The sequence below is a fragment of the Netta rufina genome (genome assembly GCF_964035555.1).
Source record: "Netta rufina genome assembly, chromosome: 5".
NCBI classification, from domain to species: Eukaryota; Metazoa; Chordata; class Aves; order Anseriformes; family Anatidae; genus Netta; species Netta rufina.
The window spans coordinates 64169161-64188102 of record NC_140128.1 but is presented as its reverse complement, the minus strand read 5'-3'; the positions used below and the strand labels follow the sequence as shown (position 1 = coordinate 64188102).

Sequence of the window (18942 nt, the reverse complement as noted above, 5' to 3'; positions counted from 1 at the left end):
AGAATTAACGATTGCAACGATTTAACAATTCCAACTCTTTTGGTCAAGTATTATTTAGAGAATAAATAACTGCTGTAAGAAAGAGGCTGGTAGGAGTTTAAGATCCTGTTTTAAAGATCACCCATCACATGTAACTGCTTGTGGTTTTTATTTTGAGATATGCGTAGTAATTATGTAAAAAGTGCTGCCTTTGACAGAGCACTGAAAATGTATGATGCTCTGTGTCTAGACGCTGCTAGAGCACTTGACTATTCCTGGAGTTGAACAAGGCTGATTTTTTTGTATTTGTTTTTTTCTCTCAACTTGTTAAGTTTCTGTGTAACTGCTGGCTAATAAGCAGTCACTCGTGGCAGAATATGATTTAGTTAGTGCTGTGTTCTTGGTGCTTTCCTGGCAGGTTGTATCTCTGAATAGAAAAAAGAAACAAATATTCAGCCTTGCAAACTGAGGATACAAAGCATCTGTAGTCAGATGCTTCATTCTGTCATGTGGCGCAGTGACGACATTGACTCTTACTGAACTGCAGATTTGTATCGAAATGCCATTTCTTTTTATAAATTCTCAAGTAACAGAGGAAAAATGTTCTCAGTGAAATGAATTGACAAGTAAAGTCTGTAGGCCTTTTTTGTAACTTTTAAGAAGTGAGAAATGCTGTCATAGAATAACAAGACATTAAAAGACAACAAGATATTGTATCTTTTTTGTGAATAATACCAGCTTCCAAGGAAAAATAGTATATGTTAGATGTGTAGCCTAGTCCTGGAGAACGGCAAGACCACAAAGTGTTTGAATGAATCAATATTAAATTGACAAGGAAATTTCCAGAGGAGCCAAGATGATTACTGTGTTGATCAGTATTATTTTTAGAGACTTAAATGATTCTCTTAAAAACACTGTACCCCTCTGTGTCATCACTGTTGTATTTTCATTATTGGGAAGATAAGAATATGTCAGTGCAAAGCTTACACAAAATAGTGCTTTTCTCCCTTGCATTTAGAGCTCATTTGTCTGTAATTGCAACTCTGAAGCTGTACAGAGATAATAACCCAAATTGAGCACTCGTAGTAGCTCCTGATGCCTTTCTCACCCGTGTTCTCTGTCATAAATCCACTTGTTTTTTTGTGTGTGTGCTAGTCATTGTCCTCTATCTTCTTTCCTTGCATGCTCTGTACTGTTTTGAGAGGTTTCATCGAATGTTACAATGACCTGTTCTCACTCTGTGCATAGAGCTTATGTACTCTGTGTACCTAAAGTTTCTTTACAGTCAGCAGAAAGGGTCCATGTGAGCTGCCCTGGTGCTTCAGGAGACGCTGCTGCAGCTGCAGGACTGCACCTGGCCTCTGCGGGGCTCCGGGGCCTTTCTGCTCTGGTGGAGCCTCAGGACTCTTTCACTCAAACGTGAGGTACAGCAGGGAGATTGAATACAGCTCATTCCTGGGCCTTCCTCCTGGAAGGTATTTTGGGGGAATGTTAGGGTACCATGCTTACACTTCTTGAGGTAACACACAATGTTGAACCACAGCCCTTTTTAGTTTCATTCCTAAACTGAAGCAATGAATGTTCTAGATCTTCAGCTAACGTTCACTGAGGCTGCTCTTTCCTAAAGTTGCAGGAGGCCCTTTTTGCCTTCATGCCTTCCTGCCAAGTCATTTTGTTCTCCTCCAAGACAGTACAATCACTACACTTTTCTGAAGCACTTCTTGAAGTTGGTTTCCAGCTACAGACTGTAAGGTCTGAGCCAGCAACAAGTCTCGTCTTTTCCTTCTTCCTTTCTTCACTCTCTGTGTTGAAAAATTGTTAATCCGGAGCAGAGAGTGGGAGCAATATGACGTCCATGTGGTGCACAGCAACAACAAAAGCCTGGATTTGTGTTCTGGAGCTGCTCCTGGTTTCAGTGGTTGTGTGTTAAATGAAACCAGCGTGTTGGTGTGGGCCATGCTAATGGCCCCGCACAGCCGTAGGCGTGATGTTAACTCCGTCACACAATGCAGTCTCGTGTCCTTGTACATCAATTCAGTGTTTGCCACAGCATGTCTGGAAGTGGTGTGTGGCATATTGGGTATGGAACGTGCTGGAGCTGGGCAAGGTGGGAAAGCAGGGGAAGGAGAGGAAGCAAAAAGGCATCTCAGGTACAACGCGACTGTATAAAACTGGTGAGGTCTCTCTTTTGAGACCTGGAGAGCTGTGGAGAACTTCGTGGCACTCGGAGATGCCTGCAGATGTGAAGGAAAAAGTACAAGTAGACCTTTTCTGTCTGTTCTGTGAAGATGCAGATTGCTTAGTCTGGTTTCTCTCAAATCACCCATTCTCTTCTTTGTAAGAAATGCAATACAAATGTTATTTATGCACAGGCGATGAAATTCATTTTTTCCTGTGTGGCAAAGAATGTTTGCAAATCTGCAGTGAAATAATGAGGCAGGATTGTTTGCTAAGAGTCTTCGTTTTTTATTGTGCAAGGAGAAAAGAAATTAATAGCAGTTTTTAGCGAGATGTAACTGAAACAGTGAACAGCTCTTTGCCTTCTCCATTCAATTTACAGTGCACGGTGTGGTCCCCAGTGCATGCTGTAGCCCCAAACTGGAGGTCTTATGCCAACTTCAGGTATAAGATTCGGAAAGCAGTGTGATTTGCTGGGGTAGGTAACCTGTTCAGCAAAAACCTTTATCTTCTTGGCAAGTTTAGTGGGACAGCTTTACCAGCTGTCTTTAATAGATTGGTAGTAAATCTGCCAGCTCTTTAAACTGCATTTAGCAAGCTAGAAGAAGTCATTAGTCCTAGTAAAAAATCATTTAAATGATTTTTTATGATTTACAGTTCTGTTTTTAAACAGGTAATATAACGTGAATGTTTTGGAAAGATTGAGGAGACCTTCCAGGAGTATTTTCTTTTTAATTAAAAGTATTTTCTTTTTAATTAAAATAAAGGTATGGAGACAAGATAAATGTAATCACCCTGAGTAGTGCTTGTTTCTGTATCCCTTCTAAGTAGGTTATGTTTACTGTTCCCTATTAGTTTTCAAGCTCCAGGTGACTGGATCCTGCTGTCTTTCATAATAGTCTTCCTTGGTTTGTTTTGCAGAAGATGATTAAATCAGACAGGGGTGTACACCGAGCAAACAGTGACAATATAATTTTCTTACATGTTATAAACTAGGTCAAGAGATGAAACATAAAAATACAAGTTATGGAAATTAAAAAAAAAAAAAGAAAAAAGTTATGCAACAAAAGTAGGGAATAATGAACCAGTGCTGCGATACTACACTTACGTGGGCTTTACTTTTTAATGAAAGCATTAATTTTGTTTTATAAAGAAACATTTTTTGTTCAGAGACTGACCCCATTTCCACCATTTGAGACATAGTTTAGGCTTGATCTTAAGCTCCTCAAGTGTCCTCATCACTGAACTGTGTAGGATTTGATGGGAGGGAAAAGTTCTGTTTCAGTGGTATCCCGTTAAAATAAAAAACACGGTTATCCCTTGCTGGGTAACCATTTTTTGGTTTAAGTACATTTTCTTATGAGCTGGCACAGACATTTCTGCCTTTCTCCTTGTAAAGTGGCTCATCAAATACAGGCCAGATTTAAAAACAGTAACAACAATCTGATAAAAGAAAACGTTTTGAATTTTAAACTCTTAAGACTAAATCAAGTCAGAGAAGATAGTTTCTTGTGTGTTTGGATTTGGGTTGATGTATGGTTTTGACCATATTTAAAGAAAAAATAGTTGATTTTTTTCCTTTCCTCCAGAAATTCTTGACAACATTGTAGTTTTACAGTTGGTCTTAGCTTGTCAGTTCAATACAGAAATCCTTTAGAGATGGATACAGTGGGTGTAACCCACGAACCAGCCCAGAAAGGATGAGCAGAATCTCTCATCTGGGCGTCATATGGAAATTAAGAAACCCTGGGGAAAGATAAGCAGTAAGATGTCTCCTTTCCCCATACTGTATCTTTTTCACACTATGGGTCCCTGCAGACGTGTCTGCAGTAGTGGTTTAGTTGGTCAAATTATCCTCTGATGTTAATTAGAAGGCACGCTCTGGGGCAGAATCTCCTGACTGCGCTTCTCGGAGACACCGTGAGCAGGCAGCGCGCAGCCGAAGCCGGCCTGGAGGTGAAGTCGGCCCAGAGGCAGGCTCTGGCAGTGCCACAGGAGGCCACATCAAGCCTCCAGAAGCACTCCTTGGCACCCCTCAGCACTCCTTGGCACCCCTCGGCACCCCTCAGCACCCCTTGTGCCCCCTCGGCACCCTTCGGCCGTGGGGCCCTCACTGCACGCTCGCGGCATCTCCTGCTGCCTCCCGCCTGGGCCGCGTTCTCCTCGGCAGCACGTGGCACGCTGCGTGAGACTTGGTACCCCGTCCAAAGGCACAGGGCAACCCAGGGTGCACCAGAGTATGCAGAATTTAGACTTCATTTCTATTATTTCTCAGCAGCCTTTATCTGTTATAATCTGCTTAGCAGGCCGACTCCAGCGGGTTGTTTTTGAAAGGTCTGCAGGCGTGGAGCCCGCAGTGTGGAAATTCCCCACTGCATTGGTTTCTCAATGTAGCTGGTGCTTTCATGGTTTTTCCTTCACCCTTTCAAAGTTCTCCGTGCATTTTTTGATTCTCTTGGGGATTAATACAACTGTAGCTGATGGTGGCAATCGTTCCCACCCCCTTTGCTCAGGATTTACTGCTTCGTGCCTTGTAGGCACCGTACACAGAGTAAGAAGCTGAAGTGGTACAAAAATATAAAAACAATCAAAGCAAGCAGAGAGAAGGAGTTAAACTAAGCTGCCACGGCACCAATGGGATATGAACAGACTATGGGCTTTAGTAATATTTGTGCATCTAAACGGGCTCTAAAACCCAGCCTGAGTGCCTGCACGCTGACTGCATGAGGAGGTTGTCACAGTATTGTTGCTTAGTGTTTAAACATGCATTGCATTTTAAAAAATTACCTTTCTTTTCCAGCTAGGGCATTTTGTCTTCAGCAGCTGAAGATAGATCATATTGTGTGAAGTCTGAACCTTAGACCTGTTTTTATGGGCTCACGTGGAGCTGATTTTCAGTAGGCTGAATCACAGCAGTGCGGGGTAAGGGGCTTGTTACACCACAGCTCAGCTGGGCTGGGGACAATGCCTGGAGACCTTGGGAAGCACTGTATGCATGCGAGCAGCTATCGGGAGCTCTCTGCTGTCAGGACTGCCTTTGGAGAGGCTTGTTATTGTGCTGTGGTGGTGGGTTTGGTACTGTTCGCCAAGTGGGCCAACAGATTGTAAGTCGTTTCTGTAGAACAAATCTGATTACTCCAATTATTCCAGAGTTAGCGCTCAAGCAAAACTAAGTCTGTGAAAAAAAAATCCCGACCACCTGAGGCTGAGAAACAAAGAGGAAAAACAGGATTAAGATGAATTAGTGCAGGTCAGTTCCCTTGTTTCACTGCTGTGGAAAGCAGGTACATGTGATGTATGAAAACAAATTATCTCCTGGCATGGTGGCTGAGCCAGATGGGGCCTGGCTGCATGGTGCTCATCCCTCGCTGCTCACTTCTCCCACTCCCACCCCTTCCATACGCATGCCTCTAAGCCTGGCTGGTCATTCACTGTGCTGATTTGGACATCAGGAGATGCATGTATGCCTACAAGGGTGCTGGAGACTGAGGAGGCACAGAAGTCAGTTACCAGTACGCAAGGGAGCTGCAGCATGGACACGAGAGCTCATTACCTGTCCTGTTTGGTTTCCCTTCGACCACATCAGTACATGTGCCATTCCACAAGCACCGTGTGTGTTTCCACTTCTCAGTCATTTGATGAATGTAGGGTTACCTTGGTGTTTGTCTATATATAGCATGGGGGGCACAAATCCATAGGGAACCAAGTTGAAATGGCTCTGCTCTGAGAAAAAAAAAAATCTGTAAATTAGCTGGTGCTCTGTGCTGGCAGCAGAGAACCCGATGGTGAGGCAGAGCACTAGCTCATCATCTGGTACAGTAACCAATTAGTCACAAATCATTACTGCCCGTTTTGAAAAAATCTATATTTCAAGTAAAATAAATGAGCAACTTGTGTTCCATTGTGCAAGACATGTAAAAACAAAGTTATTTTAAGGGGCTAAATGTTCTGACCTTGACATCTCTTACATATTCTGTGTTCTGTTCACAGGTGCTAGAAACATTTGCTGGACGCCTGATCAGAATGGGAGTTTTGGCAAGGCGGGATATTCCCAGCCTCACAAAGTACCAGATAATTCTAGCAAGAGATCAGTATAGAAAAAACCCTTCCTCACAAAACAAGGTAAATGTCATATTTCATGTTATTAAAGGAGTGAATAAATAGTAATACTTCATAATTTACAATTTTTTATATATATATGTTAAGTTAGGTTTTCATTATAACATTCTGTGTTTAAGCCTTGGAATAAAATAAGCCTACTTGTTCTACACTTCTTGATGCTGATATAGGAGAGGTAACAAAAAAGTGAAGAACTTCTTTTCCAAACTGAAAATGTTTTGAGAATTTATAGTGTACTTAACAATGGCCAGAATTACACTTTCCCCTCAAAATTATATTAGTGGACCTATTTCTCTTGGAGAGTCTTGGAGTTTTATTTGTCGTGGAACGTTCAAACTTTTAAACTTAAAAATGAATATTGCCTTAAAAAAAACACATCAGTGTACCTTAAAGAAGACACTGGAGAATGGACTTCATGGCAGGCAAGCCAATTTTCCTGACTTAAATTCTGTCACCTGTGGAGATGTGGCAGAAATCTCTCTCTTTGCCAAATACTGAGGGATGGGCCAGCTGGCAAATTCTGAATGCTGCTGTATCGGACAGTGGCAAGCTAGTCTTAGAAGATAAAACAAGTATTTTTGAGGTAGCTTGAAGGGTGGAAAAAGATTGCCTTCACTGATGATTAAGAAGTCTGTAACCTGATTTGATAGGCAGACTACGTGATGCACATCAGTTTGTTCTTTGGCTCTGTGTCTCAGATGTTAACCTTGATTTAGTTATGAGAATTGCAGCGTGGTTCCTGCTGCTTATCATCTCCCTAATTTACTGATGAGTCTGTTTTGTTTCCACAGGGGATACAGCAAGGCGTAATTGAAGGAGATTTTGCACTTTGTATCAGTTTATATCATGGTTATGAGCTGCTGCAGCAAATGGGATTGCGGTCATTATTTATCTACCTTTGTGGAATTATGGATGGAACTAAAGGTGAAATGTCTTCAGAAACATCCTTCCTTTTGTCCCCACTCCTCCTCATTCAATTTACTTTATCAATCTGGCTAGTTTTGCACAAAACAGCTAATATGGATTGCAAATATATTTGATACTTGGTTTCCCTGCATTCCTATTGGAAATAACGTTAACTCAGTGTTACAGATAGAGTGTATTTGGGAAAGCAAATGTGTGTGTATTGCAGCAGTTTTGACAAAATAAGGAATGAACAGAACACAGAGTAAGTGGCAGTAATATCTTAGAAGAGACAGGAAAAACAATTAAGCCAATTAATCCAAGAAATTGTTTGGTCTTCTGAAGCAATTGTTAGGTCTTGCAAAACAATTCTTCTGTTATTTAGCTCCCCCCTATAGCAAAAATAGTGTAAATGTGTGCATGAGATTTAAGCATTTTTGCCAGATTATTACAAATTTAGATACATCACACTAGAATTTCTATCCCAGCTGTGTGACTTCTCACTAAGGAAGCTGTTATTGTCTCTTTCTGTACTTTTTTTCATTTTCGTGAATGAGATGATGGGAACTTCGTGCACTGTTCCAGATGTGGGTACATAATGACCTCAAACAGTGATGCAGTAATATTTTCTTTTCTGGCCTCACTTTATTTTTCTTAATTCTGCCACTGAATATTGTAATTCTCCAGTCATTTTCAGACCTGTTGGATTGTCACTGCTGTCTTGTAGAGCTGGTTTGGTACTGACAGCTTTCTGAGGGGGGAAATTTCCACTCAGCAATGTCAGTCGAACTGCAGGTTTCTTCTGAACACTGGATGTGGGAGGGGAACGTTTCAGCTGTTCAGAATATGCTGTGGTGTGGCTCTGAGGTTTCTTGCTTCATTTTGGTTTGCATGTATGTCACTTGGCTGTGTGACTGAGGGTGGCTTCAAAAACAACGTTGCCTAAAGCACTGATTAATTTAAATGTCACTGTTTTGTCCAATGTCAGAACCAAAAGTGTACCATACATGCTGCATATTCTAGAATATCTATAGAATATATATTTACAGTTTGCATGTCCTAATAGTTTCTTGTGAATTTTATGCATCTGGCATTGCTACAGTTTATTACTTCTGCTTGCACAGATTTTTACATTTCTGATGGTACAGAGCTCTCGTTAGACCTGAGCACCTTCCTGTATTCCCTAGTTTCTCAGATTCTTTAAATTCACATTTGCTGTTGTAAGGTGACAGATGAATAAATAGTTTTTCTGTACTGTCATAAAATCGTTCAGGAACCTTGTTAATTTTAGCTTTTTGATTAGGTTCCCTTTTCTTTGAGTAATTGGCAGAATTCCTGCATTGGATGGCTTTTCTATTGCTTAAATGGTTGATGTAGAACATTTCAGTTTACCTATGGGACCCAGGCTTATGTTTATACAACTAGTTTTCATCTTTAAAATCTGTAAAAGAATCTTCTTTGAGAAAATATTGATCTAAACAATGTTTGTTACATTTTCTAAAGCTACCATGTACCTTTTAGCTCTTTAAACAAGCTTACTAATTTTGAGAAGCTGATCTTTTGGGTAGCAAAAATGAGATTCACTATGGAGACTGAATGCTAAAGTATTTAAACTTTTTACAAAGGGTTTACTCGTACGAAGAATGAACTTGGTCGCAATGAGGACTTCATGAAGCTGTACCAGCAGCTTAGAGAGATGTTTGCAGACACACATCAGACTTCAGCAAATGGAAATCTTTGCGAGAGTAGAACAGGTCAGTATTTCCCCTTTAGGGACAGAATATTCACTTTCTATTTAAATGAAACAGCAAATAGCTCTGCATAACTTGTAGATGGAGAAGCCATGCATTTTGATGCACCTGGCTAATATTCTTTATACAAGATTGTTTTCCTCAGACTCTCTATTTTTTGTATTTATCACTTTTCAGTAATTTTAGCTACCTTCAAATGAGTTTTGTATCTTTGAAGTTTTTAATTTGATTTAAAATGAAAGGTTAAAATAGTATTATTTGACTGCATACTTTTAACAATGTGACTCACAAAAGTAACAGCACGTTTTCACAAACTGGCTTCAACAAACATGCTTCTGTAAGTATGTCACTGAGGTTTTTGTTTAGGTGAATGTAATTAGATCTACTGTCAGGAGTTTGTATGCATAACTTGGAGAATTATGATGGGAGAAAACTAAATTCAGTGAATCTTTATACTTGTTGCAACATGACTTGTATCTTTAATTGCTTTATGTCTTTTTCAGTGTTTGAAAATAAAAAGGAATTTATTTACAGTCATCCAAAATTAAGGAAATTGGAGGAAATAGTAGTAGAACACTTCAAATCCTGGAAGATGAAATGTTCTGGTAAGTAGCGACAATTCAAAGAAAAAGTAGTGACCAGTTGGAAGTGTTACTGAAAATGAGTAAAAGAGCCTACTGATTTATGTCCTAGTTTGTTCAAGTGCTTCTTTTCTGTCTTGAATGTTTGTATATCTTCTGTGTGCAAAAGTCCTTTTTAGAGAAACTATACAATAACAATTTCTTTAAGACAAACAGTTTGTAAGTTGCTATTATTGATATAAACCTGTGCCAGGGGTCCAGCACCTGCACAGTAACGAAAGTGCTTCTACTGGTGCTGTGTCCCCTGATTTTCCTAGCCACAGAATTTGTTCTGGAGGTCAGCTCTTAGTGCAGTGCTACCATGAACCGTTCTCTCTTGCAGAGTTAGATGCCAAGTGTTTACGGAACTTAAGGATAAAACACTTAAGAGTTTGTGAAAGGACATAAGTTAGCTAACATTAAAGTATCATTTCTCAAGGAACAAAAATAAAATATTTGTTAAAGGAAAATATGCTTTTTGATCATTTTAAATTACAAAATTGTATTTAGTGAAATTAAGTTCTAAAACAACTGTAGATGAACAAAAGGTTACTCTTTTCTATCCTAATTTGAAATATCCTCTTAAATATCTTTTGGACACTAATTATTCTTACAGTGTTGAAAAATTATAATAGAAAAGCGGTCCCTCTTCTCTTTCAGTCTTGTCCTGAAACTTTAAAGAAAAAAAAAAAAAAAAAAAAAAGAATTGAATATTTAAAAAAGAAAACAAGAACAAAACAAAAAAACCCTCAGTTCTTATTATTTCTGGCTCTCTTACAACTTGTCTTTGGAGAAGTCTTGAAATTGACATTTATAAGGAATTTCATACAGATTGGTTTATAGCTATAATTTGCAGTGAGAGTGTTTAATTCGTGTAGTCATATGGACTTTGCATACAAGTGTTGCTTCTACAAACGGAATGTATTGTACATGGTATATAAATACAAGGATACTGCCAGTAATTCAGTAACTGTGCTTAAGATGCATTTTTTACCTAAGGGAGAAATACTGAAACGTCCCTAATCTTTAAGTTTTTCTGGGAATGGTGCAGCTGATTGCATGCCGCTGACTTGGATGTGAGCATGGCTGTTGCAGGTAGAGCACACCGATTAATAGTGTGCCTAAGTAAATGAACTGGCTATGGCATAGTACGCGAGAAAGGGAGGCAGCTTCAACTGTGTCACAGTAGGCTGTGTCACACAAAGACATCATTTTTGTCTTGTTGTTTCTCTCTTGAAACACCTGAAACAACTGAGACTTTCACCACTACAAAAAATATGTATTAGTACTGCTAGTATTTATGCTTATCTGAAATCAGAATGTATTATTTGGGGGCAAAAAGACCTTTAAAAGAAATTTCTCTCAAGTGTTTCAGTTTTTCCCTAAGCTTAATATTGTTTCACTGTTTCATACATGGTGGTCTTTGCAGCTCTTTTTGCCAGAGTTTCTGTCAACAAAGCATCAATTTTCCTTTTATTCTTTATATAAAAAATAATGCAGTTCATCCAGGATTTTGTCTAACAGGATAGCAAAACAACTGCAGGGAGAAGTATAGAATCAATTCTTCTATCAGGCTTTGAGAATGGAGAAAATTAGTAAGTTTGCTGCCACTAATGATTATTTTATTCCGTCTTTTTATCATTTTTGTATATGCGTATAGGCATGGGGGGAAAATATTACCATTTTCTGTGAGCTACAAGTTTTGTTTTTTTTTTTCACATAAATGTGGAATTTTTTTCAATGATGTTCAAAACAAATGTTTTCACTACTCCCTATGTCCCATCTCTTCTATATGATGAGCAGTTTTATTGTTAAATTCACTTCCTTCTCTCTTTTAAAATACATGAAGACGGTGTAGACAAGTCAAGTATCCACCCTGTTGCTAAGAATGACAAACACAGAGGCATCAATATGAAATGGAAAACCTTCTACTACATTGATCTCTTTCTCATTCTTTTTTGTCTTGACTGAAAGGGGAAACAAAAATATGCCATACTGTAGCAAGAGATTGTGAAGCAAAATACTCTGAATCATTCGAACCTCTCTGGTTTTAGGAAATTTCAGTTTCTTGATTCAATTGTTGTTTGGGGAATAATGACATCAATAATGATAATTTGTTTTGCTGCTTCTTTTCTTTTTCCATGTTTGTTTGTGTCTTTTTCCTCTGGGAAGCCCCAATAATTTCTGACCAGCTTTTAATTTTGTTTGTTTGTTTGTTTGTTTGTTTGTTTTAATTTTCTGTCTTAGATAGCTGGTTCTCAGAATACACTGGAAATTACATTTACTTTATAGTAGGCAACATTAAGTTTCCTTATTTGTCTTTCTGTTTTTTTGTAATACGTCCAAATTAATTTTATCAAATTGCTTTATTTTTATGTGATTTTGTTGTTGTCCTTTCCACACTTCTGTCCGTTCTCCCTGCTTCCCTCAGTGCCTCTATATGGCTTCTTGTAACATCTTTTGCTATTTGCTATTGCCTTTTCTTTTCAGGTTCTGTATTCTGCACTGGAGTTACTTTCACAAAGTTTTGTGTTTAATACTCTTACATCTTCTTTTGATAGCTTGGATTTTACTGTCATATGAATCCCATCATATATATTTTTTCTTGCAGTGTTGGTCAGATGTATGTCTTAATATTGCTAACAGGTAATTATTGCTAACAGGTAATTAGTATTCAGCTGCTTTGATTCTGTGGTTTGTGTGTATGTGCCTGAACCTCAGAATTTAGTAGGCATGTTTCTAATGCAAGGCCAGAAAGCCCTTTACAGTTCACAGTCTGATCACAACCTTATACATCTCCAACCCAAATCCGCTGGGCAGCTGACACTGTGATTTTATTTGCCATGTTGTTCACTGTGTCATAGCATCTTTGATCATACATTCTGAGCAGTAACTCCAAACCTGTATTTCTACCCTTACTTTTCTTGGAAATAAACTCTAAATCCACATGTACACAAGTAGCTACACCCTAAATTCTGGACTCGAATTGAATAGGGTACACACCCGTGTCCCTCCTCCAGACAAGAATTTGTCATGAGTCTGTCAATAAAACAGATAAATTTGCGTATTTATCATGATTCCAATCATAATTGCATGTATCTTTGCTCCATCAGAAGGCTCTGAAATGTAAGCCTAAATCATTATGTGAGCAGTGGAAGATACATTCAGCATTTGTTTCAGGAAGCTTGTTCAAGTGCATAATATCTCTAGGGAAACAATAGGAGCAAGCAAAACTTCTGAACCCAACTGCTTCATTCCAATTAAGCATTATTGAACTACTCAGTTTCATAAATCGCTGTGATCATGCCTGTTTAATTTTTAAAACCAGTCACTGCTTCAGCAAAACATTTCCATTGAGATGTCTTGCATTTGGGAAGGAAAGGATTGGAAAGGAAAGGAACAACACTAGCTCTTATTCCTCCCTTTGAAATGAAGTCTCTCCTATGAGGACTCAGAGGAGTAGTGCCAAGTTGCCTGTGCAAATTCTCTGATCTGTTTCTGAGTAATGAAGCAACCAGGCTTAGTCTGAGCTTCTCATTCATGTTGCTGTTATACCCCTGCCTTGTGAGATGCACGTACCACAGTTCAGGTAAGTTCAAGAAGACATTCTGGCCAGCTCTAAAGAAGTGTTGGCTCAGCATAATGAGCTTCTCCCAGCTAATCTTCCATACCTAGATTACCTATTAGGTTGATTATGGGCTGCTAGTATCTTGAATTTTCTCTGTCTGGTTTTGGATAAGTCAAGGAGGCAGTGGCAGCACATAAATTGTATTGCAATACAAGGACAGATACTATTGAGTGTTGTCACTGTTCGAGTCATGGGATTGTGCTAAAAACAGTTACAGAACAATGGTGTTGGTAATAAAGCTAGTGGAAGAGAAGAATAGGGACTCATGTAAGTAGGGTATATCCAACCTGCACTTACTCTAGAATGTATAGCCTGTCATTTGCTCAGGATGGCAAACCATACAGAACACATTCCTTCAGTGTTGCAGTGGTCTGGTTTCTAGTTAAAAGTACTGCATCATGTGCACCATGCCATTTCTAGGCCTTCACTGGGACAGGTTGCTGTACCTGACAGATGGCCCCCATATCACCTGCAATATCACCGCCTTTGTCTTACTCTGGCCACTTCAGTAACATTCAAAATTCACCTCAAACCCTCTTTGAAAGAAGTCGTCTTACACATTATTTCAAGACACATGCCATCAAACCTGAGCTTTTCAAAGTAACATGAATAATAGTACCTCAGATATAAGACATTCTCACTGCAGCTGGTGTCAATTCTCCAAAATTTGAATGCTGCTTTGATTCCAGAGAGGAATTGTTTGAGCAGGTATATCTAGGAGCATTTTCTGGGGGTGAAAAGGTTTGCCTAAATAGGTTGAGGGGCTCATAATTACCAGTTTTCTCTACTACTTATACATATATATGTTTAGATTTTTTTTAATACATTTTAAAGAAAAATTCTTAAAAAAAAAGCCATATACTTGGGTAAAATCTAATTGTTAAGTCAGGTGAGAGCTGTGAATGTGTAACGTGTGGGATGACTGGTCCTCACATTTCTGTGGCAACTGTTTTAAAATCATGTATTTTCTGACTTTTTTTAACCTAAACAGATCAAACCACGACTGACAGTACATCTGTGAACACCGTGGATACCAGAGTGATGATCTTCTCATCATTTCGGGATAGTGTGCAAGAAATTGCAGAAATGCTTTCCCGCTTCAACCCAATGGTTAGAGTAATGATGTTTGTTGGCCACTCCACAGGAAAGAGCACAAAAGGCTTCACACAAAAGGAACAGCTTGAGGTAAAGAGAAGATAAAACTTGTATTAAGAATAGTTACAAGGAATATGAATAGTATAAATAATTATATGGGTATTAATATAGGTTGTATGGCAGTGACTGAAATTTCAAGTGTAGTTAGTAAATACTTAGTTCAGTTGCTTTCAGAGTATCCAAAGTTATACTCACTAAACAGAATGTATAAATAGGAATAGTTTATCCATTTACGTTATATTAAGACATGCTAACTTTTATATATTTGAAAATCTATGGAAATATTTAAATACTTACTTGCTTTGGGGATTTTTTTTTCTTGTACGTAGAAAAGATAAGATATATCCTTAAATTATGATTTAGCAATATAAAAAAATATTGTAAAGTTGGGAAGATGACTTTTAGAAATATGATATAGTTAGAGTCAGAATGAGACGTGCTTTTTCCACTTTCTTTTAGAATTGAAGAGTCATATTGATAACATTAGTGCATGCTAGTTGATCATGATGAAGTAGTTGACAAATTTAGAAAGACTGGCTGTGTTTTGTAGGTTTAAAATACAAATTTATCTATTTTTCAACTTCTGGATACACCTAGAAAAAAATGCAAAGTGTGTATGTGAGGCTTTCTAGCTAACTTGTTGAATCTATTCTTAATCAGGTGGTAAAACGCTTTCGTGAAGGTGGGTATAACACCCTCGTCTCTACGTGTGTTGGAGAAGAAGGCTTAGACATTGGTGAAGTTGACCTCATCATCTGCTTCGATGCTCAGAAAAGCCCAATTCGCCTCGTGCAGAGAATGGGCAGAACGGGGCGCAGGCGGCAAGGCAGGATTGTTGTTATCCTCGCCGAGGGGCGGGAGGAGCGGGTGAGTATGAAGCTTTCTTCTTGCTGGGAAACCAGAGGGACTTGTTTACTGTGTTCCAGAAAACTGTGTAGTGTGCATTAAAAGTCATGGCAATCGTGAGTGCTCTTAGCAACGTCTTAACTGTCCACAGGAAAATATAATAGCCCACTATGACCAAAAGAAAATGTCTTTTTCTTCCATGTTGAGAACTCCAAGCTTTGCTGTTGATAGTGCTTATTTTGTAAACAATAAACTGAGATGCAGAAAAAAACATTTTTTGCCAAGGTTATGGAACAATCTGTGGCAGAGATGAGAATGAAGCTCTGCGAGCTGGAGGGCTGTAAGTGTCTCTCTCTGAACTGCTGACGACACTGCGCTTTCAGACAAGTACTTAGTGGTAGCAGGCTTGCGTGTGAGGTCTGAAGAGATCAGCTTAAGTGGAAATCTACTTTTGCTAAATTCCTGAACCTCAGCACTCAACTCAGAGTATAATTAATCTTCTCTGAGCGCAGGCTGCCCCTTGGGAAACAAATGTACCAGGGGAAAGCTAAGCTGTGAGTCGTGAGGTGGGGGAACTGATCTTCAGCTGTACCAGCACACTGACCAGCTCCTCTGGATGAGATCCAAAGAAGATGACAGGGTAGTGCTAGGTGGGAGGAGGCACGGCAATCCCTTTGACATCCTTCTTTGGTTAGATGCCTTGCAGTATAGTATGGTACTGCATCTTTACATTTTCATCATGATTTTCATCAAGAAGTTTTGTTGAGAGAAATTGGAAAACATAGGTCTGGAAATGTTGAGTTTGACAAGAATTTTTGTCACAGAAGCTGTCGTGACTTGCTCCTGCCCCCATCTCCCCACACGTTGCCCCCCAGGTTGGGTTCCCTGTGGAAGCTCGCTGCCATCCAGCAGGCTGGCTCGTGCCACCTGACTGCTTGTGCTGTGTCAGTCCCCTGGGTTCCCCCCTCGAACTTTCTGCCTTCTCCCTTGTGTTCCCAGGCATGTCGTGTTTTGCTTGTTTGTTTTTAACGTCTTGTGACAGCTCAGCTCAACGTGCATTAGCCTGGAAGGGAGCTCCTAGCTGCAGATTTAAACCGATACAAAGGTGAGGGCTCAGGAGTTCCTGAGGAGCTCAAGGCCTCTCAGACTCCTGCCAGGCCAAGCTGACACTGCCTGTGAAACACAGCAAAAAGGAACCAGACTGATTAGCAACAGTAAAGTAACAATTCTGTAAGGCAATTAAATTGTTAATAGAAATATTGTTAATAGAAATATTGTTAATAGAAAATTTGTTCTATAAAAAGACTTTTTACCTGTGTCAGGATTAAGAAAAAACAAAACTTTATTGGAATGTCTGTAAGGCAGTTTAATAAAGTTCTCCCTTAACCTCTTCCAGTTTTATTCCGAGTGTCTTCTTGTGTCTGCCTCTTCAAGTCCTTGCTTCCAAAGATCATCTGTCACAAGAATTTAGCTGCCACGCTGGGCATACTCAGAGCACTCAGTCTGCTCAACTTGGCGTGCTGTCTCCATCAATGACCTGTGACAGAGACTCAGGGAAATGTATTAAGACAAGAAGTGTGCAGAGCAGGGACCAGTTTCTTTCTGTAGTTTCTCTATCATCTTGGTTTCTCTGTTGCACAATAAAAATGAGATGTAATTAAAAGGACTTGAGGCACGCGTGATATTAACAAATAACCTTATACCTTAATTTGTTTGACCTCCTTTCTTCCTGATGTAATGTGATTTACATCATCCCTATATCTATTGCAGACTGTGAAGTCCTCCAGGCAAGGGCTGTATTTCTTTTTCTCTCAAGTGTCATGCCTCCTTCTGATTTACTTATGGAATAGAAAAATCTGTATATTAAGTTTATATTTTGTGTTATTTATTTTAAGGATTTTTAAGGCATGTTTGCAACTTAAAGGACAATCACTGTTCTTTAGTACCTCTTTGCTTTTTATTACATTTGCTTTGAATGTTTTACAGAGGCACAAAATGAGCATTCAAATTTCAATTGACTTAGATATGTTAGTTTGGAAGCTTCGTAAAATGGGAAAAAAAGAACTTAGAAGCTATTTTTAATGTAATCACGATCAGATTTTCAGTGCAACTTTAGTACTTTATTGTTTTCCTCTATATCCTTTTGCTCCTTTCTTCTCTGTAATTGGTTACCGTGATGTGGGGGCATACTGCAAGTCTTGGACTTGCAGTTCAGGAACTTGAACATGTTGTTGTGTTGATCTTACTGACCATGTCCACAGAATAGGGCATGTACGTAGTTCTCTGGCCCTTGCATCATATTTTGTTTTATTTGTGTTTGGGAAGAAAAAAAAAGTGCATGACAGAACAAAACATAATGAAAACCCCACAGACACTCAGGCGTTCTTTTGCTTATCATTAAGTCATGTGGAAAAAGCAGTTCAGCAACATATGACTTTTTCTTTCTTTTACAGACTTACAATCAAAGCCAGTGTAACAAAAGGAGCATCCAGAAAGCTATTTCAGGAAACAAAGTGCTTCATTTTTACCAGCATAGCCCGCGTATGATTCCAGAAGGCATAAATCCAGAGTTGCATAAAATGTTTATTACTGCTGAAAAATACGAACCAAACAATTCAGGAATGGTTTCCAGAGGGAGAAGATCTACTTCCCTCCAAAATAAATCTGCTCTCTTTTCCTGTGTCACTGGTAAGAGGATTATGGTGTTTCTGTAAGCGCTCTGTAAGCTGCTATCTCATGTCGTTGTATTACAGCATATCAAAACTGCGCTCCCACATGAGTTTGGGTCTCTAGCAAAAGTGTCCTTCCAACAGCTCTAACTTTTAAACTGTGATATGGAGCTGGCTGCTGCTTTGATTCTGCGTTCTTTTCCTTTAACATCCTGAAATCACAGTTCTGTCCTTCAGTATCTGTACTTTGTATCAGACGTTTGTTTCGTCCTTCCCCATAGAGCTTCCCATAGAGTCAATGACTGAGGGCCAGAAACTCCAGCAACAAACAGAAGAGGCCAATGTTAATGCCTTCTGAAGACTTCTGATATGCCTGTCAGCTGGCATACTTGTCACTAAATCTTTAGTGTTAATTCTATACTAGATCTGTTTTTTAGCTAAAACACCTAGGCTTGATTCTTGTATTAATGCAAGAAATGTGTCTTTCATACTGTTGGAAGTTAAAATAAAACAGAAATGCTTGAAAACTGAAGGATTTTGAGGGGAAAAATGGAGAAAGCAAAAGTAGGATATTGGGACCAGATGACCTCCAGAGGTCCCTTCCAGCCTCAAATATTCTGTGATTCTTTGATTTATTGCACACGCTTTTGGAGAAAAATAAATCTTAAGAAAGAGAAATGGCTCCTCAGCTTGTTCACTTAGATAGACCTGGAATGAGCTTATAAAAGAGGAAGAAAAGGCTACATTTTACAAATACTAGGAAATCAATCACAATCTCTTGTTAAGTGCTTTCAGTACTTTAAAAAACAATAGCAACTGCTTGGAAGGAAGAAAACTCCAAAAAAAAAAAATTCAGAAGCTTCATATTCCAGTGTCTGAGTAGTTAGACTTAAAGGTTAGTGTTTTTAAACTCTTCTGACCACAGAAGTTCTTACTGTCACAGTCTGCCTCTGATCCCCTTCTGAACACCATCCAGGGCAAACTAAAGCCTGAACAGAGAAGAGGGGAAGCAAGCCACAAAATCATGCAGAAAAGATTCCTTTCCTTAAGCTGCAATTCAGTTCATGCTGTTTCCCATTTTGCAGGGTAGAAAT

General features: G+C 39.1%; 1 protein-coding gene across 1 annotated transcript in view; it reads left to right on the top strand.

Moving 5' to 3' along the window:
* FANCM (FA complementation group M) overlaps positions 1 to 18942 on the top strand; it is a gene marked incomplete at its 5' end in the record, with an annotated part of 70584 nt that overhangs the window by 18353 nt on the left and 33289 nt on the right. Inside the window, 7 exons of the mRNA XM_084288025.1 lie at positions 6148 to 6279; positions 7068 to 7200; positions 8805 to 8933; positions 9434 to 9535; positions 14170 to 14363; positions 14994 to 15200; positions 17633 to 17867. Of these exons, the coding sequence (XP_084144151.1) occupies positions 6148 to 6279; positions 7068 to 7200; positions 8805 to 8933; positions 9434 to 9535; positions 14170 to 14363; positions 14994 to 15200; positions 17633 to 17867 (1132 nt within the window). The remainder of the gene's footprint in view (positions 1 to 6147; positions 6280 to 7067; positions 7201 to 8804; positions 8934 to 9433; positions 9536 to 14169; positions 14364 to 14993; positions 15201 to 17632; positions 17868 to 18942) is intronic.